The sequence below is a fragment of the Equus caballus genome, chromosome 20 (assembly GCF_041296265.1).
Source record: "Equus caballus isolate H_3958 breed thoroughbred chromosome 20, TB-T2T, whole genome shotgun sequence".
Lineage (NCBI taxonomy): Eukaryota > Metazoa > Chordata > Mammalia > Perissodactyla > Equidae > Equus > Equus caballus.
Genome location: NC_091703.1, coordinates 40,416,298 through 40,441,641, shown reverse-complemented (window position 1 = coordinate 40,441,641; position 25,344 = coordinate 40,416,298). Strand labels below are relative to the sequence as shown.

Here is a 25,344-nt window from a genome sequence, read left to right as displayed (position 1 = left end):
TGGGCTCACCTCCCCGGCAGCTTGGCGCTCCTCTTCCAAAACTGCTTGCTGTTCTCGGCGGCCATTGCTCTGGCCCGGGGAAGGCCTTGTAGGCGGGCCACGGGGGTACGCGGCGAGAAGCCCCCAGGACCCCGCAATCGGAGGGCCAACCCAGGCCGCTTCCCCACAGCCGGTCACCCGCTCCCAGCTCCTGGAGGCGCCATCTTGGATGTGGGCACCCCCCAACCCATCGCCGCTGCCATTGGTGGGCTGCCCGGAGCGTGGTCGGACGGACCAATCGGGAGCCGGGATCCTGCAGGCCGCTGAAGCCGAACGGTAACGTCAGGCGCTGGGCACACAGGTGGACCAGGGAGGCGGAGCTTGGACGAGCAGGGAGGCGGGGCTGGAAGTTCCTGCTCCCCAGGAGGGGAAGACGCAGGTAAAGAAAGGGACCTAGGGGAAGGAGGAGGGGGTGCTGTTTACTTTGGGGAGAATGAGGCTCCTGAGTCTAATATTTTTTGTAAAGAGAGAGCATGTGTATTTATATACATAAATCTTTGACCTAAAAGTAAGGGCCTGTGTGTTGGTTGCAACCCGTTTTTAGCATCTCCCAACTAAGTTACACTCTGGTTATTACCCTCCCCTTCTCTGTGACGTTTGGACCCGGATTTTTTTTTTCTTTTTTTTAAATCTATGAAGGAAGATCAGTACGGATCCGATAGTCCAGGGTTGCTAACTGTTCAACACGTGAGTAACGGTTAGTTCATAAGAGTCTCCCTCTCTGCTGTTAGTTGAAGACTAAATTCGAATGATCTAATCTCTATTTCAATCAATAACTGCCGCTTTCTGACTGTGAGAACCCAGATGCTGACAGTGTTTAGGAAACGTTCTTACTTTATCCATCCAGTTCAGACTACTAAGGAACATTTCTTGCGAGAAAGTAGAATTATCTCCATGGCATGAATCGCAGAGATTAAGGATGTACTCTCAAACATCTTAATTTCCCTTATTAATCTATTATAAATCTTTCACCCTTGAATTCATTTTCAGTCTAATGTTGACTCAGAATGAGGTTCAATATTAGTATTTTGAATCCTTTGTATGTCTTGTGGGTGTTTTTTGCTCTGAGTTACTGTGGTTGTATACCACGGTAATGGGGGGGAGCGAGGGGGAGGCTGAGGGAGGCAGGGAGCACATCCAAGTCCAGAGTGCTTTTTGTCCCAACAAAGGACTGTTGAGATGGGCTAGTTGTCCGTAGTCCCCCAGCCCCCCCCCCCCCCCCCCCCAATCTGGCTCCCGTTTACTCTACCACATGTCCTTCCACATATTGGAGAATACATACCGACCCGGTCTAAAGAAGGACCTTCTTTTATATGCCTGTTTCTACATAGACATTACCCCCATTTTCAAGCTTCCTTTGTCCCCTGAATCACAATCATGAAATTGTATGAAAAGGTCTATCTTTACTTTCTCTGAATCTTTCATGCTTTTATAGATTTTCATCTTATCTTGTCTCAGAAGGTCACCTTTATGGGCATTTAGTCCATCAAACAAAAGGCCCTCTACCCTTTTAAATCATTTTAGCTGCCTTTCTTTGGCTCTCCTTTTTTTCAGGCTGTGGCGACCAGCACTGCGCACTGAACTCCAAGGGGGGGTTTCCTGAGGTTTTGTTGAAACTGGTGTTTTCTCTTTATTCTGGACAGCCAGAACTTTTGCTGGTATTTTGGACTTGACAAGAGCTGTGTCTTGAAAGAATAATCGACAGCGACTTCTGGATCCCTTTCCTTGGTGGCAACTGGCAGTTCAGAGTTCATTATCTTAAAGGTATCATCTGAATTGTCTCCCCCTAGGTGATCTTCCTTACACTTGTTCCTGTGGCAAGTCACCTGCCACTTTCCAGGCTACTCACACGGCTTTAGAAATGTTCCAGAAGATGCTCCCTATTGACTTGACATTTCACTATGTGGAAAGCAGAGTATAATTTGTGTATCTAGAAATGTCTCAAAGTATTATTTTTCCTTAATTGTTTATGAAATGTTAAATAACACTGATTCCCAGGGGTTGCTGGTTTCATTGTTCAACCCAGAGAAGCCCTATTATTTCTATTCTTTGTTTAGTACATCTAAGCCAATTTCCCATCTAAGAGTTAAAAAAAATCACTCAAGTCATCTGGTGATGTTTTTAAATAGTCTTTGTTAGGGAAGTTGTGATTGTTGGGCCCTTTCTCACCACCATCACCATGACTACCTGAATCTAAACCAACTGCATCCTTATAGCAGCCTCCTGCTAGGCACCGCTGCTTCCACTCCTGCCCCCTTAGAATCTATCCCCACACAGCAGCCAGAGAGAGCCTTTAAAAATGTCAGTTAGATTATGTCACTCCTCTCCTCAATACCTTGCAATGGCTCCATCACACTGGCATAAAATCCAAGCTCCTTAAAGACCTTGCGTGAGGCTGGGCCACTGGTGTGGTGGTTAAGTTGGCAGTTTCCGCTTCAGTGGTCCCGGGTTCGTCAGTTTGGATCCCGGGTGCGGACATGGCACTGCTTGGCAAGCCAGGCTGTGGTAGGCGTCCCACAGAGAAAGTAGAGGAAGATGGGCACGGATGTTAGCTCAGGGTCAGTCTTCCTCAGCAAGAAGAGGATTGGCAGCAGATGTTAGCTCAGGGCTAATCTTCCTCAAAAAAAAAAAAAAAAAAAAGACCCTGCATAATTCGGTTCCACTCTCTTTCTTGCTTAATCTGCTCCAGCCACACTCACTGGCCTTTTTGTTGTTCCTTGAACACTCCAAGCATGTTCCTACCTCGGGACCTTTGTATTAGCCATTTTCTCTGCTTGGAATTCTCTTCCCCAAAATATCTGATGGCTTGCTGCCTCATTTCATCCAGGTATATTCCCAAGTGTGTTCACCTCGGGGAGCCCTCCCCTCACCACCCATCTTAAATAGCGGGCTCCACGACTCTGTTTTTCTTTAAAGCACTATCAGTAATTACCATATTATGTACTTGTTTGTCGTCCATCTCCATCCCCTAGAAGTAAAACCCACTAAGGCAGGAATTTTGTCTGTTTTGTTCTCTCCTATAACCCCAGCACCTGGAATAGCACTTGACACATAATTGGTGCTTAATATTTACTGAGAGAATGAAGAGTATGAACTATCTATCTTGTTCATACACATTTTTTGTTGGAAAAGACGATAGAAACCATGTTTTCTAACCCCTGGGAGGATGTGTCCACTTTACCAAAGTTTCTATAAGCTTGCCTGAACTCTTGGTTGAAGAATAGACTTCCCTCTTGGGAAATATTGTCCTCTCCAAACCCTTTTGCAGCTGCAGAGGAATGAACCTGTACCTAGAATGATGAGGGAGGGAGGCCACCCGCCTAGCCAGGAGATCAATCGAGTCAACCCTGTCCATCAAAGGGGTGGCAGCCGTGGCAGCCAGATCACCCTCATACCAAACTTTGACCAAAAGTTTGGCCAAAAATCATTGGTTTGAGGTTCCCAAGGGGTCCTTGGAACACTTTTAGTGGAGGTTTTTAGTGGCAGGTGCTCTGGTCCACTAAACTCGTGCTTCTCATACTTTAAAGTACATGTGAGTCACCTGGAGATCATGTTAGAAGCCTAGATTCTGATTCAGTAGGCCTGGGGTGGAGCCTACAATTCTGCGTTTCTAACAAGCTCCCAGACGACACTGATGCCGCTGATCTGTAGACCTCACTTCGTAGATCTTCTGTTAATAGCACGTATGGCCTATGATCCTTGGATCTATCTCAAGGGTTTGATTATTTTGAAACTGTAAGTAGAGGACTCTCAATGTCGTCTGCCTGCAAGTTTTAACTTTCCGCTTCTTAATTTCATCTTCATTCAAAGGAGAGTAAAACAACTTAGACAGGGGCAAAGTAGAGTTAAGGGAATGAGCTATGCACGGGTTGAATGTGGTCTCAAAAGAGGTGGGCGTATCCCAATCCTTAGAGAAAGTCGTACGGAAGAGATAAGCCCTGCGTAGAAACACACAGAAAAAGAAAGAGAAAAGGCCTGAAGAACGGTAGGGAAGTCATTTCAGAGCAGGAGCTCCATGGGGAATATAAAAATTGAGAAAAAAGCCTTTGGACTTAGTTACAAAGACATCACTGGCATACTTTAACCTCAGCAAAGGAGTGGAGTGAACCCTGCGATGAGAGGAAAGGTTAAGAAATGAGAGCAAGAAACAGCCCTCGCAATGCCCTGCAGAATGTTGGACAACCAAAGGAATGGTCAGGTCCAGCTGGGATCTAAGAACATGAGAGCTTTCTTCGTCCCTAAGTAACCGCTAGACAGAGCCAAATGATAGAAATCAGTTATATTAGGGAAGGTAAAGTGATCAGCAGAAAGACTGAAGAAGCAAGAGGTTATTGGAGTAAAGAGAGGAAGAGAGAGTGGTTAGAGTTTGGGGCATGGAGGGAAGATCAAGACAGAATCTTTCCTAGGAATTTATTCTAAGGAAATAAGCCAAAAGGGGGGGGGTGGGAACTCTGTGTACAAAGATGTTCTTTGCTGTGTAGCCAATAATAAATAGGGGGAAAATGAAAAGAATATAAAAGTTTAAACATGAGGAGGTAGTTACACAAATTATGGTGTGTGGTTTGTAATCTTGAACCATGCTGTGCTATTAAAATGTGCAAACTTGCTACATACCACATTGTAAAGGTTTATGAAACGATATACAATGAGGAAAAAGCTGAATGCAAAATGTCTTTGCCTGATTTCAATAAAAATGTATGGGTTTTGTCAAAGACTGGAAGAAAGCATGGAAAAATTAAGCAAATTTTGTTAGATGATAGAATTATACATCTTTTTATCTCTGGAATTTTTCTTTAATGCTACAATTTTTAAAATTATTATAGAATATGTGTCACACAATAAACCAAGGGCGGGCAAACTTTTTCTGTAAAGGGCCCAATTATAAATATTTTTGGCTTTGCAGGCCGTTAGAATTACTCAACTCTGCTGTTGTAACAGGAAAACAACCACAGACAATATGAAAATACACTAGCATGGTTGTATTCCAATAAAACTTTATTTGTGGACACGAAATTTTGAATTTTATGTAATTTTCACATCACAAGATACTCTTCTTTCAAATTTTTTTCAACAATTAAAAAATGTGAAAACCATTCTTAGCTCACAGGCCATACACAAACAGCACGCCAGATTTGGCTCATGGGTGGTAGTTTGCCAACTCCTAAAGAATAAAGAATAAATAACATGTAAAAACAAAGTTAAGAAACAAAAAAATCCTACGATGCAATTAAAGTCCCCTTTTGACCCTCCTTGATCCCGTTTCCCTCCTTCTCTCCAGTGGAAACCACGATCCTGAGTTATGTGTTCAGCATTCTCAGGCATGTTGTAGACTTTTACTACATATGTGCATATCCATAAACAACATGTTTTCCATGTTTTGAAACTTTATAAATAGCATCCCATTGTACATATGCTTCAGCAACTGGCCCTTTTCATTCAGCATTCTGTTGATACATGGAGCTCTAGTTTATTCATCTTAACTGTGATACAGTGTTCCACAATGTAAATACTCCTTAATTGTCTTCTCCAATTATTTTTGTTTTGAGCAGCGCTCAGTTAATGTTCTTTTACACATTACCTTGTGCAAAATTTTCTCTAGTGCAGTCTTTTTCAAATTACAATTGGTCAACTATTAGTGGGTTGAAATAAATTTAAAGGTTGGGACCTTTCATGAAATACAGTAGACAGGAACATTTACCCCTTAAAGGTATACAGTGTTAAATGTCAATTATATCTCAATTAAAAGAAAGAATAGATGGAAATAGAAAAGATCAGAGTGTTTTGCATTTAATATGGATAGGCATTGTTTTGCAAAATTTTTGTTTCAACTTTATACACGCATACATATATGTGTATGTTTGTGTGTGTATGTGTATACTTATTGTAATGTAAAATATACTTCTCAATGAGAGGTTGTTGTCGGAAAGTTTGAAAACCACTGCTTTAAGGTACCTGGGAATACCTAGGAAAGGCGTTGCTAGATCACAGAATATACATAAATTCTACCTTACGAGATACTGCCAAGTCCTCTCCAAAATGACTTTTCCAGTTTATATTCACCTCAGAGCAGTAAGTGAGGGTTTCCATTGCTCCACATCCTCACCTATGGTAGGTTTTTCTCATGGGCTGTTAAATATACATACACAAAAAAGAATGTATAAAACTAATATGTATAGTTCAGTGAATAATAACATTTGCACTCACGTGCCCATTCCCCACACTATGCAATAGGACATCATCAGTACCTTAGAAGCCTCTTGGAGGGTCCCTTCCTAAGGGTATTCCCCTTTCTCCCCACTTCAGGTATAACCACTGTCCAGAATTTTGTATTAATCATCTTCCTATTTTTCTTTATACTTTTCCACCTATGTTTGTAACCTTAAATAATGTATTGTTTATATTAATGATATTGTATTGTATCTATTCTTCTGTTGCTTGCTTCTTTTGGACAACAGTATGATTTTGAGATTTACCCATGTGGATGACTGTAGCTATAGTTCACTCATTTTCACTGCTGTATAATATTCCATTTTGTAAATGGCTCAGTTTATCTATACCACTACTAATGAGCATTTGGTTGGTTAACATTTTGTGCAACTGTCAACTCTGCTGCTTTGAACGTTCTTATCTATGTCTCCTGGATAAGTGGACAAGTGAAGGGTTTCTCTAGGATGTCAACATAAAAGTGGAAGTGCTGGTCTGGAATGTATACATTTGTTCAACTCTGCAAAATAGTGCCCAGTTGTTTTTCAAAGTGGTTGTACTACTTCCACATACATGTGTTGAGAGTTCCGTTTTAATTTCCTATAACATGGTTTCAACAGTAAATAAAAATTGTGGGGAAACAAGATGGTTCAAAGCCAGATCCTATGAGAAAAGCAAAACTGGGTTGAACAGGAGGCAGAAAAGTAGACACCCTAGTGTCTGTTCAGCCACATATAAATCTTTCCTTCCTCTTTCCTTCCTTTTTTCTGTCCTTCCTTCCTTCTTTCCTTCCTTCTTTTCATAAATTTGTACCTGGTATCAATTCAAAACATGCAAATAGGTATGTAGTAGGTTGACTGGTGGCCCCCCAAAGATACGTCCCCAGCCAAATCTGTGAAATCTGTGAATGTTACCTTATATGAAAAAAGGGTCTTTGCAGATGTAATTAAGAATTTTGATGGGGCCGGCCCTGTGGCCGAGTGGTCAAGTTCGTGCTCTGCTTCAGTGGCCCAGGGTTTTGCCAGTTCATATCCTGGGCATGGACATGGCACCGCTCATCAGGCCATGCTGAGGCAGCATCCCACATGCCACAACTAGAAGGACCCACAACTAAAGAATATACAACTAGGTACTGGGGGAGCTTTGGGGAGAAAAAAGGAAAAACAAAATCTTAAAAAAAAAAAAGAATTTTGGGATGAGATCATCCGGTTTACTTGGTTGGACCCTAAATTCAGTGACAAGTGTCTTTATGAGAGAGAAGACAGAGAGGGGAGGCAATGTGACTACAGAGGCAGAGATTGGAGTGCTACAGCCGTGAGTCAAGGAATGCCTGGAGCCACCAGAACCCGGAAGAGGCAAGGAAGGATTCTCCCCAAAAGCCTTTAGAGTGAGCATGGTCCTGCCAACACTTTGATTTTGGTCTTCCAGCCTCCAGGACTGTGAGAAAACAAATTTCTGTTCTTTTATGCCACCAAATTTGTTGCAGTGCTCCTAGGAAACGAAGGCAGAGTACAAAGAGAAAGTTGGTCTCCTCACATCCTTGGCCCACAGCCACTCATTTTTCCTTTCTAGCGACAACCACTGTTACCAGTTCTGTGTGTCATCCTTCTAGAGATATTCTTACAGAACCGGTTAATAATCAGCGGGGACGTTCAAGATCATTTTACAAATGAAGAGTCTGAAGCTCGGGGAGGAAGAAACTGGCCCAAGGATGCCCCAACTAGTCAATGGCAAAGATGAACAGGAACCTAGGTTTCCTATCTGTTGGTTTTGTCCTCCTTTGATATACAAGAAGCATCTAGGAGCAGATTTTAGTATTAGCATAGGGAGAGAGAAGAGGAGGGCATCAGGTGAATGAAGGAAGGGGAATGCCATGAGCTGACAAAGGGGTGTAAAAACTGTTACGATTTCCCCTCAGGTTGGCCTCAGTTCAGTGCAGCACTCCACTGGATCACTGCCAGACTCTGTAGGTAGAAATTCATCCTTCCATCCAACTAGCTTTTACTGAGCATCTGCTATATTCCAGGTGCCAAACTATATGAAGAGCTGTGAACATGCAGCTCCTGCCCTCAACAAGTGTATCATCTGGTAGGGGAGTCAGGCTAGTAAGGAATGTATGATAAGTGATAAAAAATAGAGGTCTGTACTATGTTCTAAGAAAACCCAGAGTAGGGCCTGGTCTTCTCTGTTTAGGAAGCTGAGAAAGGTCCTGAAGAATGAGTAGGAATTTATCAGGTAGACAGGGAGGAAAAGCATCCCAGGAAGAAGGATGAAACGTTTGTGGAACACCTACAAGAGAAGCTGCAATTGAGAAAGCATGGAGCAGACGCTGTCAGTGCCTCGCCCCATCCCTTGACCTCTCCGTGTGCTGTCTTTGCTTGAAGGCTCTGCCCTCAACTCCGAAGCACTGTGGAAAGCCAAACTCCCCACATCTGTGGCATATAGAAGTGCCTAGGACTTAGCTCCTCCCAGGAACAGTCCTCAACCAAGGACTCTCAGGAACTGGTGTGTAAATATCTCAGCTCCTTCACCCTCAGGTGGGATAATTTGGAGGCATGTGTTTCCCAGAGTTTCTTTACAGAATTAAGCTCCCGTTGTCCACTGTGGTAATTGGCTTAACAGCTCACTCTTAGGGGCTGCCTTCCTTCCCTGTGTCACTTTCCACTTCTTCCCCACTGATGTTTCTGTTGCCTCCCAAATAAACGACTTGCACTTAAATCCTCATCTCAGGATCAGCTTCTGGGAGAATCCAAACTAAAATAAACTAAAAGCCCTACAAGGTAAGAACAAAGCGCAAAGAATGAGGTGCTATGACAGGAGATACTGGAGCAGGGGCCTATCATGGTGGGCTTCTAATGCCATATTAGGACTGTGTTATGTTCTCCTCTAGGCAATGGGACATTCACTGAAAGTTTAAGTATGGGCATTTCATGACCAGATTTGCATCGTAAAAAGACCACTGTAGTCACATATCCAACCATTAAATGGCTTCCCGTACACACAGAATGAAATCCCAACTCCTAACCATTGCCTAAAAGGTACTGCGTGACCTGGCACCTGCCTGCCTCCCCGTCCTCTGAAAACTGTCTATTTGCTTTGGCCAATGTGGGGTTATTATTGAGCCAAATGGCCCAGCAGGCTCCCAAGCCAGATGAGTAGTTGTGTAGACTGGATTATTGATCTCAGTTCTTCACTCCCTCTTGCCATGTATGTGCCCTTGCAGTGCATGAGAGTGGACAGAGTGTATTTCCCTGCTGGACTTCTTCTGGCCAGTGGAATGTGAGCAAAAGCGATGGTGTGCCTTAAGAGGCATCGCGTGTTTCCACTCATTCTCTTGCCCTCCTCCTACCCTTCACGGTGAGAAGAACATACCCTGGGAAGCTGCTGGTCCAAGGAGGATAAGAGACACGTGGAGCACACAAAAACCCAAACCGAAGCCTGGACCCAAACCCAGCCGACCTGCAGCCTGAATCGTGAGTGAGAAAAATAGATGCTTGTAGTTGTAACTCACTGGATTTGGCATCATTAGTGTGCAACAACTGATTACTACAGAAGTGAAAGGAAGAGAAGACGACGAAAGTGAGCTAGGAGTACTCTTTCAAGAAGTTTAGCTGTGAAGAGGGTGAGAGGCTAGGGTCCTCCTCCTCCTCCTCCTTTTCCTTCTCTTCCTCCTTTTTCTTCTCCTCCTCTTTCTCTTCTTCCTCCTTCACCTCCTCCTCCTCCTCATTGTTCTTCTGTTTTGGCTTTTTAGCCGCCCATGATATACGCCCCTTTCCCATGTATGGAGAATTTTCCATTCTGTGAAACTTTGTGGGGAGCACAGCCCCCCTCCCAGTATTGTAGCTAAAAATGCCAGCTGCTCACTTTCCCACCCTTCCATGTGAGCTAAGTTATGTGTACGTGTCATAGGCTCTGCTAATAAAATCTGCCCACCCTAGACTTTGAGTCAAGGGGGCTTGTGATCAAAGAAAGCAGAAGCAGAAAAGAATCCATTCTATTGGTGGGCAGTGCCAGTTGTGGCAGCAACGTCCCATTTAGGGGAACAGTTGTGACAACAGCAACACCTGGGGTCTGGTGCTAGAAGGTCTCTCAGTATAACTGTGGCATCAAATGCTCATCAGTGGCAGTAGCAGTGTCCTCAGTGGCCCAGCTCTGTGGTGCGATGTTGACTACCACCCTGTAAGCAAAATCTCTGAATGTGGTGTGGTGGGTTGACTGCATTTATGGCCTCAATTCTTCACCTCTCCCTGCATCTGTGTTATCTTGTCACACCTCCCCATTCTGACTCTGGACTCACTCTGTGACTTGCTTTGGTCAGTGGATATTAGCAAACATTACATAAGCAGAGCTTGAAAAGCACTTGTGTGATTGCACTTGTTCTCTTAGTCCGTTTGTGCTGCTATAACAAAAGACCACACACAGAGTGGCTTATAAACAACGGAAATTTATTTCTCACGGTTCTGGAGGCTGGAAGTCCAAGGTCAGAGTCCCAGCATGGTTGGGTGAGGGCCCTCTTCTGGGTTTCAGATTGCCGAACTCTTGCTGTGTCCTCACATGGTGTAAGGGGCTAGGCATCTCTGTGGGTTCTCTTTTATAAGGCACTAATTTCATTCATAAGAGCTCTACCCTCATGACCTAATCTCTTCTCAAAGGCCTCACCTCCTAATACCATCACTTTGGGCATTAGGTTTTCAACATATGAATTTTGGGAGGACACAAACATTCAATCTGTAGCACTCTCACTGTTGTCCTCTGCCATTGCCATTAGAACATGTCTTAACCAGCCTGTTGGATGATGACGGATGTGGCGCTAGACCCAGTCTCCCTGGATTATCCCAGATGAGGCCATCCTAGCTTAGCCAACAGCCAGTTGAACCTCAGACATGTGAACGAGCTCAGCCAAAATCAACAGAACTGTCTAGCCAACCAACAGCTGACCCCAGACACTTGAGTGAGTCCAGCTGAGATCAGTCCAGCTCAGCCCAGCCTCAGACAAGCCAAACCCCACAGACTTGTGAACTAAGTACTGTATGTACTTAGTATGTACATATACTAAGTATATACTTAGTAGTACTGTATGTACTGTAAGTACTCATTCTTGTATGACGCTGTGGTTTTGGGGTTGTTTATGTGGCATTATTGTGCTAACAGGTAACTGACATTCTCAGAAATTGGTTACATGGCTCCACTCCGCTGCAAGGAAAGCTGGGAAAGGCAAACCTTATTTTGGCCAGCCATGTGTACATCTGAAAATTCTGCTTCTGTGGAAGAAGGGGCAGACAGATAGTAGTAGTTCCTCCCATGTCCATGAGAAGAAGGGATAATTAATGGAACAAGATCTCTATGGTAGATATTATTAGCCATTTCCTTCCTTCTTCCTTGTTAAGGGGACTCATTTTTTCGGAGAGGTGGGGCAACTGTGTTCCCAGTCTGAGCATAAATCATAATTTGTCTAAACTAGTTGCGGCAATCCTTCTCAGCTTTGCCAGAAACTTGCTTTCCCAGCCTCCCTCGGAGCTCTGGGTGGCCGTATGACCCAGTTTTGACCAATGAACCATGAGGGGAAGACTACCGGGGGGTTCTGGGAAATGGTTTCCTTCCTATGAAAGAGACAAACATGGAGGAGAGCTTACTGGCACACTCCAGCTTAGGATACTCGTTTGAGCACTATGGCAGTCAGCTTATGACCACAAAAGAAAGGTCAAGAGAGTTACAGATGCCAACCTAGAGCCCTGACACCTTTTTGAGGATTCAAATGACCTTGAGGGATGAATAAGGGTGGGCCAGATGGACAAGGAGAGAAAAGATGTTTGAGGAAGTGAGAGCATTATACACATGAAAAGGAAAGCCCAGAGCAACCCCTGGAAAGTTGGATCAGAGTCAGATCATGAGGACTTTGTATGCTTTATTGTGTGATTTATGGTCAGAATTACCTCATTCAGAGTTGGGGCTGGTTTCCCAGCTTGTCAGACCTGATTCAGCACCAAAGCATGACAGGCATTTTCTCTCTGTAGGTTTAAGAGGATTGCCCATCTCTGCCTCCATTAGAGAGTTAAAAGACTTGTTCTGGAAAATCTAGGCTCTCAAAGGCAGAGATCTAGATTATGTGGATGGGTAGAAGATGTTGATTTGAAAAGTTGAGGGAGAAAGAAATGGATCCCAACCCCTACAGCAAGTGGGATTTCCCTATGCTTGGGAGAATGGAGAGGTGCATTATTCTGTCCACCTTGGGGCCTGTGTTTGACTCCCTCCCAGACCCTGGAGGGACAGGATGTCTGCTGAGTTAGCTGCGTGGACACCAGGCTGGGGACTGAGCTCTAAGCCACAGCCTTTGGGGCTATGAGCTGTGGGACAATTGAGGCCTGGATATCAAGCTTCTCATGGTGAGCACATCAGCCTGAAGTCCAGAGCCCTTCCCTGAGATCCCAAGATTGGGTGAACTTGGGAATTTGATGTGACTTCAGCAAGGAACAGGGAAGGGGGTAGTGAAAAAAACTGATTGAGAGAGAATTTCTCCCTAACTCCTTGAGGAAGAGGGCTGAGTCAGATTTTATATTATTTTTAAAAATAATAAAGTCACTTCTTGCGTTAGAGTATTCGATTATGGTACAAATTCATACTGGGTATACAAAGCCAAGAGAAAGAGAATGAGAAGAGGTCATAGATTATCTCAGTAGCTTTTTTTTTTAATTGATAGATTTTTTTTACAAGAAAATATGGACGATGTATCTCTAAGAACTCAAGCTCACATATACACAAAGTATCCGTTTTCTCTTTTAAAAAATCTAATTAAGTTGGCCTAATCCTACCAGACTAGAAGGAAATCCAATGTCTGTTATCACTGGAGATCCCCTGGCTCTCAGGAATGCCTCAGAATCCAGATGGAGGACCTGGTGCCAGAAACAGGGGCCAGCCTGTCACCCACGGCCACCGTGGGGGGTGCTGACAGCCGCCTTGTTCAGGCCCATCGAATGGAGCCTTGAAGCCCACCGGCTGCTGTTTCTAGCCCCATATGAGTTGTAGCATCTTTACTGAGGTTGGGGAATATTAAAGAAAAAATTATTCATAACTCTTGTTAAAGACTGTGAGGATGATTTTATTCAAGAGGGACTATTGCAATGGAAGTTTTGTAGTCAGGGAGAGAAATCGGGCCCAACTCCAATACAGCAAGGGCGGGTGGAGATTTATTGCTGAGTAGTAGGGTGGGGGTCAGTGGATGGAAAACTACTAAGAGGAAATATCAAGGCTAGGGGAATTCTTGCTGAAGGCAGGCCAGAGTGATTAGATATCAATGGTGGGGGATTTTCACTCAATTCAGCAGGATTCTTTCTTTTTTTTTTTTAAAGATTTTATTTTTTCTTTTTCTCCCCAAAGGCCCCTGGCACATAGTTGTGTATTTTTAGTTGTGGGTCCTTCTAGTTGTGGCATGTGGAACACCACCTCAGCATGGCTTGATGAGCAGTGCCATATCCACGCCCAGAATTCGAACTGGCGAAACCCCGGGCCACCGAAGCAGAGCACCGAACTTAACCACTCAGCCATGGGGCCGGCCCCAGCAGGATTCTTGCTGAAACTGGACTAAGCAGACCGACGACAGAGCCCAAGGTCAGGGCCTAGTCAAAAAGAAGACTCACAGGAGCTTGACTCAAGTTTGGTTAAGTGGGGGAAGTTCCTAGTGCTTGGGGTCCAGCCCCTCCCCACTTCAGTACCCAGAACTCCCTTTTCAGGTCCTGCCCCCTCCCTGCAGCTCTGCCACTGAGGGTTGCAGGGTCTCAACACTCCCCGCCACGTAGTCAGCAACCTCTTTTTTTTTTAACAAAGAATTATACCTTTATTGTATAAGGAACTCATACAGACTGAAAAAAAAAATCACTAACGTCCTAATACATGAATGTATTAGATAAAGGACATAAATGACTTGTAAAAAAGGCAGTAAAACTGGTTCACAAATCCTTTTTAAATATTCAACCTAGGAGTAATCAATAATATGCAAACAGTAAAATATAAAATTTTACCTACTACATAGGTTAAATGGAAAGAATCAATCAAAATAGAGAATAATTTTAAAATAATTATACCAAATGATGGCAAATATGGGCTAAAACAGGTAGCCAGCCACCAAACTGGCCCTCAATGATCCCTACTTCCTGATATTTACGCCCTTGTGTAGCCGCCTCCCCATCATCCCCTCCAGTGTTGGCACATGTGACCAATCCAATGCAGCTGAAATGATGGATGTCGCTCCTGAGATTAGGTTATGAAAGGTAACGCAGCTTCCATTTTGGTCTCTCGTGGTTGAACCACTTGCCCTGGGAGAAGCCAGCCAGCTACCATGTTGTGAGAACCCTCAGAGAGTGTAAAGAAAGTCCCACGAGGTGAAGAACTGAGGTCTCTGGCCAACAGCCAGCAAGAAACTGAGGCTTCCTGCCAGCAACCACATGAGTGAGCTTGAATCAGATTCTCCTCCCCTAGTAGAGCCTTCAGATGACCACAGCCCCAGCTAATAGCTGGACCCAAACCACATGAGACACTGAGCCAGAACCACCCAGCTAAGCCACTCCCAGTTGCCTGACTCACAGGAACTGTGAGATAAGAAACATTTGTTACCATGAACTTCTAAGGTTTGAGGTAACTCGTTGCAGAGCAATAGATGACTAATACAATAGTCGAGGGGGAAAAATGGGCATATACTTAAAGGATCAAAAAACAAATAGTTTTCTATCCTACCTCTAGTTAGCCACCCAGACATGCCCATCAGAGAGCATGCTAGACTTTTTGTTATGAAAAGAAAAGAAATCTCTATTTGTTTAAACTACTGTTGTTTGAGTATCAGTTCCCTGCAGCCAAATGTATTCCTAACTGATACAGTTGCCGTAGGCAGTAAAGCCTTATAATATGCTCGTTGTCATTGTTACTTTCCTCCCCCAATCCTGTAATGTAAGAGATCCAGCTGAAAGGAGCTGGCAGCAACATGTTCTTCTGGGATCCCACGTCAAATTGTGAAAGGAACTGAAAATATAAAGTTCTTCCCATAATTGATTTAATCTAAGATGCCATCAACTGCAAGGTGTGCCATTATTCCAGGTACCACTGAGAAGAAGATCCTGTTAATTAAATTATGCTCAATGCTTTCTCAACCTTGAATTTGTTTTCTGCTTATAATAATTTTTTAGACTTACTTAGACATAGATTTTTAAATCACATATCAATACTGACAAGAATACTCAACTTCAGGAGTAATGAATAAAGTACAGGAAGACTTTCTCTTTCCTTATTGACGTTCTTGGCATATTTGCTTTTGTTTTCATACCTGTTGCCTCACAGTAACAAAATAGCTGCTGAGGCTCTAGGCATCAGACCACATTCAAGTTAAGAAGGAAGAGGTAGCCTGATGCCAGCCACATCATCTTCTTTTAGCAGGAAAAGTAAAAGTCTTTAGGACATCCCCAGCAGATTTCTGCTTGTATATCATTTGCTAGAACTGTGTCCTGTGGACACCCTTGATACAAGCAAATATCTGGCAAAGCAGACATTTTGCCTGAGTCTAGGTTCACTGCTATCCTGAAGAAAAGCAGACTTCTGTTAGCAAAGAAGGAGGAAATGAGCATTGGGAAGGAAGCTAATGGCGTCTGTTGGAACATAGCTTAAAAAACAGTAGTTTTACATGCATAATAAATAGTAGTTACTCCTTGGCATATAGTAAAAACAATGACAGCAAAAATACACAGTATAGTGCTTACTATAATCCAGACATTGTTGTGAGTGTTTTAAATATGTTAACTCATTTAATCTTCACAGCAACTTTATGAGGCAAATGCTGTTATTATCCTTGTTTTATTTTAGTATTTTTTATTATACCTCATCTGCTCACAATTAGATTTATCATAATCCTTGGTGCATGATATATTCCTCATTGGTCCATTCATGACTCTCTTTTATTTGCTTTTTAAGTGTTATTTTTAGTACTATAATAGGTACCCTCAAATCCTCCACCCAAAATAAAATTAGGATCTTGTTAGGAATTTGGACTTGACTGTGTGGTCCACCCAACCCACCCCACTCCCTCCCCTGGCCTGAGGTGATCATCAGCTAGAAGCCCAAGGTCATCATTCCTTTGCTCTCCTTATATTGTTTCCTTATGCAGTTTTGTAGTTTTATAGCATCTGTATATAGTCCTAAAAAGTGCGTGTGTATCTGTGTGTGTATAATATATATCTATAGTTACTGTTAACTGTTTATCTTCTTTTGGTACTGTTTTCACTTACGGTTACATTGCTAAGATTCATACATGTTGTTGTGTGTTGCTACAATCATTCATTTTGACAACCATTTAACGTCCCATTGTGCGTATATGGAGCAGCTGATTCATCCTCAAACCATTCTTTGTTGAGGTACCTATTCCATTATTACTGAATCTCTCTTTTCTGCTTGTTAACTGGCCTACCTCTGTCACGTCCATATTTGCAATAGCTGCGTGTGATTTGAGCAGTTTTTCTACATCCTTTTTAATGGCTGCATGAGATCCTGCCTCTTCTGTAATACTTGCAATCATGCTTTGCAAATGATTTGCCTTGTGTTGTCAGTTACTTACTTTGGGCTACCAGAGGGAGGCTGCCCCATAAAGACTTTGATCTGATGGGCACACAGACAGCCTTTAGTTTCAGTCATGAGGAATGTTGGGGGTGGGGAGCAGTGGGGAATGTCGGTTCATTGGTGAGTGTTCCCTGTTAGGAGCACTTTTGCTTCCCTGGGCAAGCTAGCAAGTGTGGGAACTTGGATCATGACCACTGGGATAACCAGAATCCCCTGTACCTTGGCAAATTCTTTAACACTCCTCCCATAAAAGGTAGACTCTAATTCCCCTCCCCTTGAATATGGGCTGGGCTTGGTGACTCTAAAAAATAGAGTGCAGTAGAAGAGATGCTATGGGACTTCTGAGGCTAAGTCAAGAAAAGGTGGTACAGCTTCCACTGGCTCACTCTTTTTGGAACACTCGCTCTGGGGAAGCCACTCAACAGGCTGTGAAGGAGCCAGATGAGCCCACAGAGAGAGAGAGTACATGGAAAGTCTACTATGGAGAAGAACTGAGGCCCCCAGCTGACAGCCAGCAGCAACTGCCAGCATGTGAGTGAACGAGTCTTCCAGCAGAGGCCCCCAGAATTCGTGAGTGGACAAGTCATCCTGGACGTACCCTGTCCAAATTTCTCATCATGCACAGTGTTAAGCTAACCCCTTGTATTGTGTCCAGAGTTCTCACCCACAGAATTCATGTGCATAATAAATGGTTGTATTACGCTACTAAGTTTTGGGGTCATTTGTTATGCAAACTAGCCAAATTGGTACAAAATAGTAATCGATACACCCAATTTAAAGATGTGGAAGCTGAGGCCTGGAGGTGATAAGTACACAGTGAGTGAGGAAGTCAATATTTGAACTCTGGCCATTTGACTTGAAGATTTGCTGTTCTTAACCTTGATGGCTCCCTTACAATTGTCTGTAATCTATTTCTTCCCTTGCATTTTCTGGATACCCTTGATGGTTCAGAACATGACTAATTAACTCACTCCCCCAACCCTGGGATTGAACCCCAGAGGGCAGTGCTTCCAGAAGATACACATGCCAGTGCCCTAAATATAGCCCACTCAGAAAGGACCAGACTGATCTGCAGATTGTCAAATGAGACCTGCCCAAGTAAGATAAAAGCTTAGTTCAGGGCCTAAGAAACCAAGAATATTTTAAAATAAACATTACGCACTTTTATTGAGTTCAAAAAGGATGATGTTAAAATGAAGTGGAAGGATAAAAATCAACTCTTTCTTTTCTTTTCTTTTTTTTCCTTTTTCTTCCCAAAGCCCCCTGGTACATAGTTGTATATTCTTAGTTGTGGGTCCTTCTAGTTGTGGCATGTGGGATGCCACCTCAGCGTGGCTTGATGAGCAGTGCCATGTCCTCGCCCAGGATTCGAATCGACGAAACACTGGGCCGCCGCAGCAGAGTGCGTGAACTTAACCACTCGGCCACGGGGTCGGCCCCTACTCTTTCTTTTACAATATTTTGTTGTAGTAATAATTTTTATTATTTTTCTAGTATATTCAAAAATCTACATAGAGACATATTTAATTTAAAACAATTTAAAATGTAATTATTCAAAGATGGTATCAGAATCACTTCTAGTTTGTAGTATTTGAAATAATGTATTATTTTCAGAAAATTACATAAACAAAAAAGACTTTGCACTATCACCAACTACTTTTCAAGATAACATTTTTTGTTGTTGTTGAGGAAGATTTGCCCTGAGCTAACATCTGTTGCCAATCTTCCTCTTTTTGCTTGAGGAAGATTTGCGCTGAATTAACATCTGTTGCCAGTCTTCCTCCATTTTGTATGTAGGTCACCACCACAGCATGGCCCCTGACAGTGGTGTAGGTCAGCACCCAGGAATTGATCCCAGGCCACTGAAGCGGAATGTGCTGAACTTAACCACTAGACCAAGGGGCTGGCCCCCATGATAACATTTTTAGCTCTTGATTTAGACTACGACAGAGTTATCCAGCTGTCCTTTCCACAATACCAGCTTTAACCATTTCCAAGGCTAAAGATATTGTACTAAAGAAAGCTATATCAGCATAAGAAAGCCAATGGGATTCATTTAATGATCTAGATTTATTAGAAGCTCATGAAATAATTATATTTTCATACATCTTTATTAAAATTGCATGTATAAGTGTAGTAATAATACCTGAAGGCTTATAATAAAAGTAGTAGTCCTCCGCCCTCCTCTCCCACCCCTAGGCAGCCTTCCCACAGGCAACCACTTTCAGTTCTTCTATTTCCCCTCCTATTTACCTCTTTATTTCTAAATTATACACTTACACTGATATTTCTTGATTAATCATTTTTAGACATTTTCTACTAACTTCCCTTCATAATAAATGAGGCCTTCTTGTCCCCTACACATATACCCGCTGCCGTTCCTCCCAAACTCCCAGCATGGTTGTATCATCATTTGTGGCTATATCAACACACAGCTTCACGAGTAGTGTTAGTTGCAGTAGCCCAGAGGAGACATGACGGTGATTGGACTATGGTGGTGGCAGTGGTGATGGGAAGAACAATGACCGATTCAAAAGATATGTGAGAGGGAGAGGAGATGGAACTTATTGAGTGTTTTTGGATGAGAGGATGAGAGAGAGGGAGGGACGTGGGGAAATGGGTATATGGATGCTGATATCATCTGCTGAAATAAGAAACAGTGGAGTAGCAGGAGGTGGGGTTAGGGATGGGAGACATTGTGAGCTCAGTTTGGGGCATGTTGAGTTTGAGTAGTCTAAAGAGAGTTCCCAGATGGAGGAGGATAGTTGAATAGACAGGTTTGAATCTCCAAATAGAAGACTTGAGTGAATTTAGGAGTCCTCAACATATAGATGGCAAGTGAACCAGGGGAATGAGTGAAGTTACCTAGGGAGAGAATATAAAGTGAGAAGAGGGCCTTGGTTTGTGCTCTGAGGAAGGCTAACATTTAAGAATAAGGAGAAGGAAGTCAGTAAAGGAGTTTTAAAAGGAATTTCCAGAGAAGTGGGAGAAAAGCAGGGCAAATTTGCTGTCAGAAGCCAAGAGAAGATTCTTGAAGAGATAAGGAGTAGTCAACTGAAGCGATGAATGAAAGGTTCCAGACAGGGCAGGAGCATGGGCTCTGGGACTCAGATAATGGTAGAGAGAGAAAGACACTTTATTCTAACAGAGTAAGTGGAGGTATGTAGAAATGGGATCTGTGGATCTGGGGGCAGAAGGTTTAGAACAGTTGTTGTAGAGAACAGGAGAGGAAGTTAGCCAGAGAAGTGTAGTAGGATTTCCCACCAGTGTTGAAGGCCCAGTTGAAATTGATGACCATGAATTAATAGTGGTACAAAGCTATCTCATAGGACCCTTGGTCTAGACTATCCTTGGAGGTGTGGAAACGGTATGTAGAAAATCCATTATGGACAGGAGCCTTTTGGTGGAGAGTTCTTCTGACTTTTGCTATTTCACGTGTTGTTTGTGATCTCTAATTCTATTTGCATCAATTTTGGAAAATTCTATTTTTTGGAACAAGATATCTTTTTGTACCTGGTAATGAACTATACTACCAGAGTCAAGAATAAATTCCATTTCACTGCCCCCGGCCTCCCAAAAAAGACTTACAAAAGCAAGATAGAAAATACCTTGTATGGTGACTTTTCCTTCAGCTTTATTCAGCTGCCCAGTTCAGGCATGAAGAAGGCAGACAGATAGGCTCATGCAAGGCTGGGATTTCTGTCTCAGTCACCTGCAGAGATTCTGACTTCAGCAGGTCTGGGCGTGGGACTGAGAGTCTATCATTTTTTTTAGCTCGACTGTCAGGTAGACCTAGAAAGCAGGAGTTTGAAGAGGAATAATGGTCTGGAAATGGTAGGAAAATGCAGGACACAGCACCCCTTACCTCCTGAAAACATTTCTCTCTAAGTTGGAAAAAGCATGTATTAAAGATAGAACACCAGGAGAGCATGAGCTCTGTTGACTTAAACATTAAAGGGAGTTTACTGACGGTGATTTAAGTAGGTTCTTGAATGATTTGGTTTAATCCCACAGCCTAACTTTAAGAAAAACGAAACTTTGTATTGTCATGCTATTTTCATTGCAAAGAAAACTCATTGTTAAAATACTTTTTAAAAAAATTGATTTGGGGCCGGCCCCGAAGCCTAGTGGTTAAGTTTGCGCGCTCTGCTTCGCCGGCCCAGGATTTCGCCGGTTCAGATCCTGGGCGCGGACATGGCACCGCTCGCCAGGCCACGCTGAGGCGGCGTCCCACATAGCACAACCAGCAGGACCACAACTACAATATAAAACTATGTACTGGGGGGCTTTGGGGAGAAAAAGAAGAGGAAGATAAAAGGAAACCAAAGGAAAGATTGGCAACAGATGTCAGCTCAGGGGCCAATCTTAAAAAAAAAAAACAAGATTTAATTTTTGTAAGAAAACAGCCCAATTGTACAAACACATTTTACCCAGATCCCAAGAAGAATTCAAGATCCCTTTTTCACTGTGGTAGCAAAATTTCGGCCGTTTCATTAGTTTTCTAGGGCGGCTGTAACAAAGTACCACAGACTAAGTGGCTTAAACGATAGGAATTAATTTTCTCGCAATTCTGGAGGCTAGAAGTCCGAGATCAAAGGGTCAGCAGGGTTGATTTCTTCTGAGATCTCTCTTCTTGGTTTGTAGATGGCCATCTCCCTGTGTCTTCACATGGTCTCCCCTCTGTGTATGTCTGTGTCTAATCTCCTCTGTTTATAAGGACACCAGTCATATTGGATTACGGCCCACGCTAATAACCTCCTGTTAATTAGCTCTATAAAGACCCTATCTCCAACTACAGTCACAAGGTACTGGGGTTTAGGATTTCAACATATAAACTGGGGGGGAAGGGGGACATAATTCGGCCTATAACAGTCCCTATGACCTTTGCCCCCGGATCACACCTGTGAAGATAGCAAAAGGGACTGTGCAGATGTAATTAAGATAAAGGATCTAAAGAGAAAGAGATTTTCCTGGATTATCTGGGTGGGCCTAAGCTAATCACACGAGCCGGTAAAAGAAAACTTTCTCCAGCTCGAGGCAGAAGAGGCGCAGCAGAAGGAGTCCGAGAGATTCTAGGCATGGGAGGGATTTGGTGCACCGTTGTTGGCTCTGTGATCCCGGGGCAAGGACCAGAGGGAGGCCTCTAGGAGCAAAGGGTGGCTCTCGGCTAACATCCAGCAAGGAAATGGGGACCTCAGGCCCACAACTGCGAGGAACCGAATTTGGCCAATACCCTGAAGGAATCTGGAAGCGTGGTCTTCCCCAGAGTCTTCCGATAAGAACCCATCCAGCCAATGATGCCTCGATGTCTGCCATGTGAAACCTAAGCAGAGAAACCAGATGAGTCTTGAGGCACCCAGGCCTTCTGAACTACAGAACTGTGAGAGAATAAATTTGTGTTGTTTTAAGCAACTAATTTTGTGGTAATTTGTTACAGCAGCAATAGAAAACAAATTAACAACCAACGGAAGAGTTACCAGATTAAGGAAAAGTACTAGAAATTAAATCCACAGGTGCTTTTAACTTAGAATGAGCCAAATAATAAAATGAATCAGATAGCGGACAGCCCCGTGGACGAGTGGTTAAGTGCACATGCTCCGCTTCGGTGGCCCAGGGTTTGGATCCTGGGTGCGGACGTGGCAACGCTCATCAAGCCATGCTGAGGTGGCATCCCACATGCCACAACTAGAAGGACCCACAGCTAAAAAGATACAACTATGTACCAAGGGGCTTTGGGGAGAAAAAGGAAAAATAAAATCTTTAAAAAAAAAAAAGAATCAGATAAAGTTACTAGTAAAATTGGAGGTTACTTGGGAAATGAATCAGGGCTTCTTCAAAGTCCTGTTGAAGCACCAGAAAGTTAGCAGAATCACCTCCCAGTGTCAGGGACTGACCGTTTAGGGCAAGTTGGAGCTAAACTCTGAAATGTTGTCAGTAACTGTGAACAATTCCTCTCCTGACAAGTAAAAATCAACATCTGTGGGTCTGAATGCATAAACAGTACAAATGCACCCCCCCACACACACACACTGTCAACAAGGAAACAAATATATACAATTCAGCTATACTTATAAGATTGTTGTGAAACTCTTAACACAGTGCCTGGAACAAAGTAAGTTTTAGTAAATGTTTAATATCGATATTATTATTATCTCATTTCATTGACTGGTATATTCCCAAAAAGAAAATATTTTAATTTGAAAAATTAAAGCATAATTTTTTATTGACTTAGCATACAACTTGAGAGAGATATAATCCCATAGAAAAAAAAAAAGCCAATACTAAGATTTTAAAAATCACAAATAAGAATGTAGAAAAACTATTAATAATAATGTTTTTATGTTATAGAAAATGTCACATCTGCTTTATCAAGTGCGATAAAGAGACTTCTAAAACAAGAGTCTCAAACCTCATGGCCTTCCGGGGCCAGGCAAGGAAAATAAATGGATGAGGTTGGGGCATAAAGATAATAGGGAGTGGTGGAGACTGTAGCAACAGAACGGTATCCACGTTACCTGAAAGCATTTTAATTCAAATTCCTTTAAAAGACTGTGCTGTTCAAACAAAACATGTTTGAGAGCCATGTTGTGATTTTTTGCTCCCTGTATTTCCTAATCTGTTCTTCTTTCCCAGGTTAAAGACCATTGCCTCCTCTTGGGCCAATCAAGAGTATACACTTAGAGGTTTCACTGAGTAGGAGGGAAGAAGACAGGGAGGAAAAGGAAAGAAAGGAGAGAAGCTGGGAGAAAAAGGAGAGAGGAACGTAATGGCCCTGAGAATACTGAGAACAGATGACTAAGATGAGAGACAGTGGGGGAAGAATTGCCAGATTTCTCAAGGGTCTGCTCTAATCAAGGCCCTCCTCTGGCGGAGGCCCTCTGTTAGGAACTGTGGGATGGATAGAGTTTCTGGGCTCCCTGAGCTGACAAATGTCTGAGGCAGACAAGGCACAAGGGGGTTGAGTGTTAAGATTGGTTTTGGAGTCAGACAGATAGGAGTTCAAATCCGGATTTTGCCACTGACCAGGTATACAGGCTTAGGCAAAATTAATTAACTTCTCAAACTCTCCTGTCCTCATTAGTAGCCCTTAGGATGATTATTATTAGTATAAAATATTTAAATAGCAATTTAAAACAATATAAAAGATGTCACAAGACAGTACGTGATTTATTACCAAATTAATTGGAAAGACGATAGTGACCCTGGGATTAAAAGGAATCATCTCTTTGTAAGGAGATGGTGATTAGAACCACAGACTCAGTGAGACAAACATATAGACAGGGAGAACCTGCTGGTTTCTTCAAAAGAGCAAAGTCAAGAGAGGTGCTAGATCCCAGTGGATCGCTAGTCCTCACTGGGCTTAGCTTCCATGTAGTGAAGTTTAGATATATTACGGTACAGGCTAAGTTATTGTAACAAAAAAAAACCCCAAAGGCAATGACTTATTTTGGATAGTTTATTTCTCTCAAGTAACAGTGATCCATAGCTGATAGGGCGTTTACCACGTTCAATAAGGGCCTCCAAGTCTGGGTCAAAGATCAGTTCTGATCACGGCCAAGAATCAGGAAGCAGGAAAAGGAGAAGGTGAGAACCCTCCTAATCTTTTTACGAGCAAGACTGTAAAGTGGCACACATCACTTCCACTCACATTCCAGTGGTCACCTGGCCGTATAAAGCTGCAAGGGAAGCTGGGAAATGTAGTCATTAGCCTAGTGGCCATGTATCTAGCTAAAATGAAAAGTAAGAAGAGAGAAATGGATGTTGGGGGACAATTAAAAGTCTTTGCTGTAGATAGACCAGTGGGAACCCAAAAATTGTATGAGATTTTTTAGGAATAGAAAGTGGAAGTCTGCTGTATGTTTCAGGTGGCTGGGAGTGGTGAACAGTGCAGGGCCAATTATGCCACAGGGACCTTTGGTGTGAGACTAGATTACACGTCTTTTTCTACCCTAGTTTTTCCTTAGGGAACTCAGGTGTACCAAATTGGATTACTCATAATCTTATGTCATAGAAAACAGTTATTATTAATACAATGCTTGGCCCACTTTTGTTTACTAATTTGTTTGTTTTTTATACTGTATTGAGCACTTCTGACTGCCCTCATTCAACCCAAGAAATAGAAGATTAACCATGATACACATTTATTTATATGCCTTTTCCTTATCCTTGAACCCCTGTACTTCAGGGGTAACCACTATCCCAAATTTTGTGTTTATTATTCCCTTATGTCTTAAACAAAATTTTATCCATATGTATATGTAGGCCAAACAATATATTATTTAATTTTAGTTGTTTTTGAATTTTATAAAAAGGTTACCATACTGCGTGCTCTCGATCTTGAGAAATATATTAGCTGACTATAGAATCCTAGGTTGGCAGCTATTTTCTTTCAGCAAATTTGTAGTTCTACTGGATTTTGATTTCCTTTAGAAGCCTAACTGTGCTCTTGTGAATAAAAGGAGCTTCAGCTGCTTTGGAGATTTTCTGTCAGTATTTGGTGTACGACAG

General features: G+C 42.8%; 3 protein-coding genes across 13 annotated transcripts in view; 2 read left to right on the top strand and 1 right to left on the bottom strand.

The window, feature by feature from the left end:
• The window catches only part of TBC1D22B (TBC1 domain family member 22B), a 66,732-nt gene extending 66,088 nt beyond the window's left edge, over nt 1-644 (bottom strand). Inside the window, exon 1 of one of the 4 annotated variants that reach the window (XM_001500276.5) lies at nt 10-644. In XM_001500276.5, coding sequence (XP_001500326.1) covers nt 10-65 — 56 coding nt within the window. In that variant the 5' untranslated portion in view covers nt 66-644. The remainder of the gene's footprint in view (nt 1-9) is intronic. The other 3 variants (XM_005603868.4, XM_070244498.1, XM_014734391.3) reach the window with 3 other exon arrangements.
• The window catches only part of TMEM217 (transmembrane protein 217), a 28,384-nt gene continuing 3,343 nt past the window's right edge, over nt 304-25,344 (top strand). The window contains exon 1 of one of the 3 annotated variants that reach the window (XM_005603864.4): nt 304-418. The gene's annotated coding sequence lies outside the window, so the exon portion shown is untranslated. Of the gene's footprint in view, nt 419-1,679; nt 1,804-25,344 lie in introns of those variants that run through there. The other 2 variants (XM_014734390.3, XM_070244499.1) reach the window with 2 other exon arrangements.
• TMEM217B (transmembrane protein 217B) overlaps nt 310-25,344 on the top strand; it is a 39,773-nt gene continuing 14,738 nt past the window's right edge. For 2 of the 6 annotated variants that reach the window (XM_070244502.1, XM_070244504.1), the window contains exon 1: nt 310-418. The gene's annotated coding sequence lies outside the window, so the exon portion shown is untranslated. Of the gene's footprint in view, nt 419-638; nt 727-1,679; nt 1,804-25,344 lie in introns of those variants that run through there. The other 4 variants (XM_070244500.1, XM_070244501.1, XM_070244505.1 and 1 more) reach the window with 3 other exon arrangements.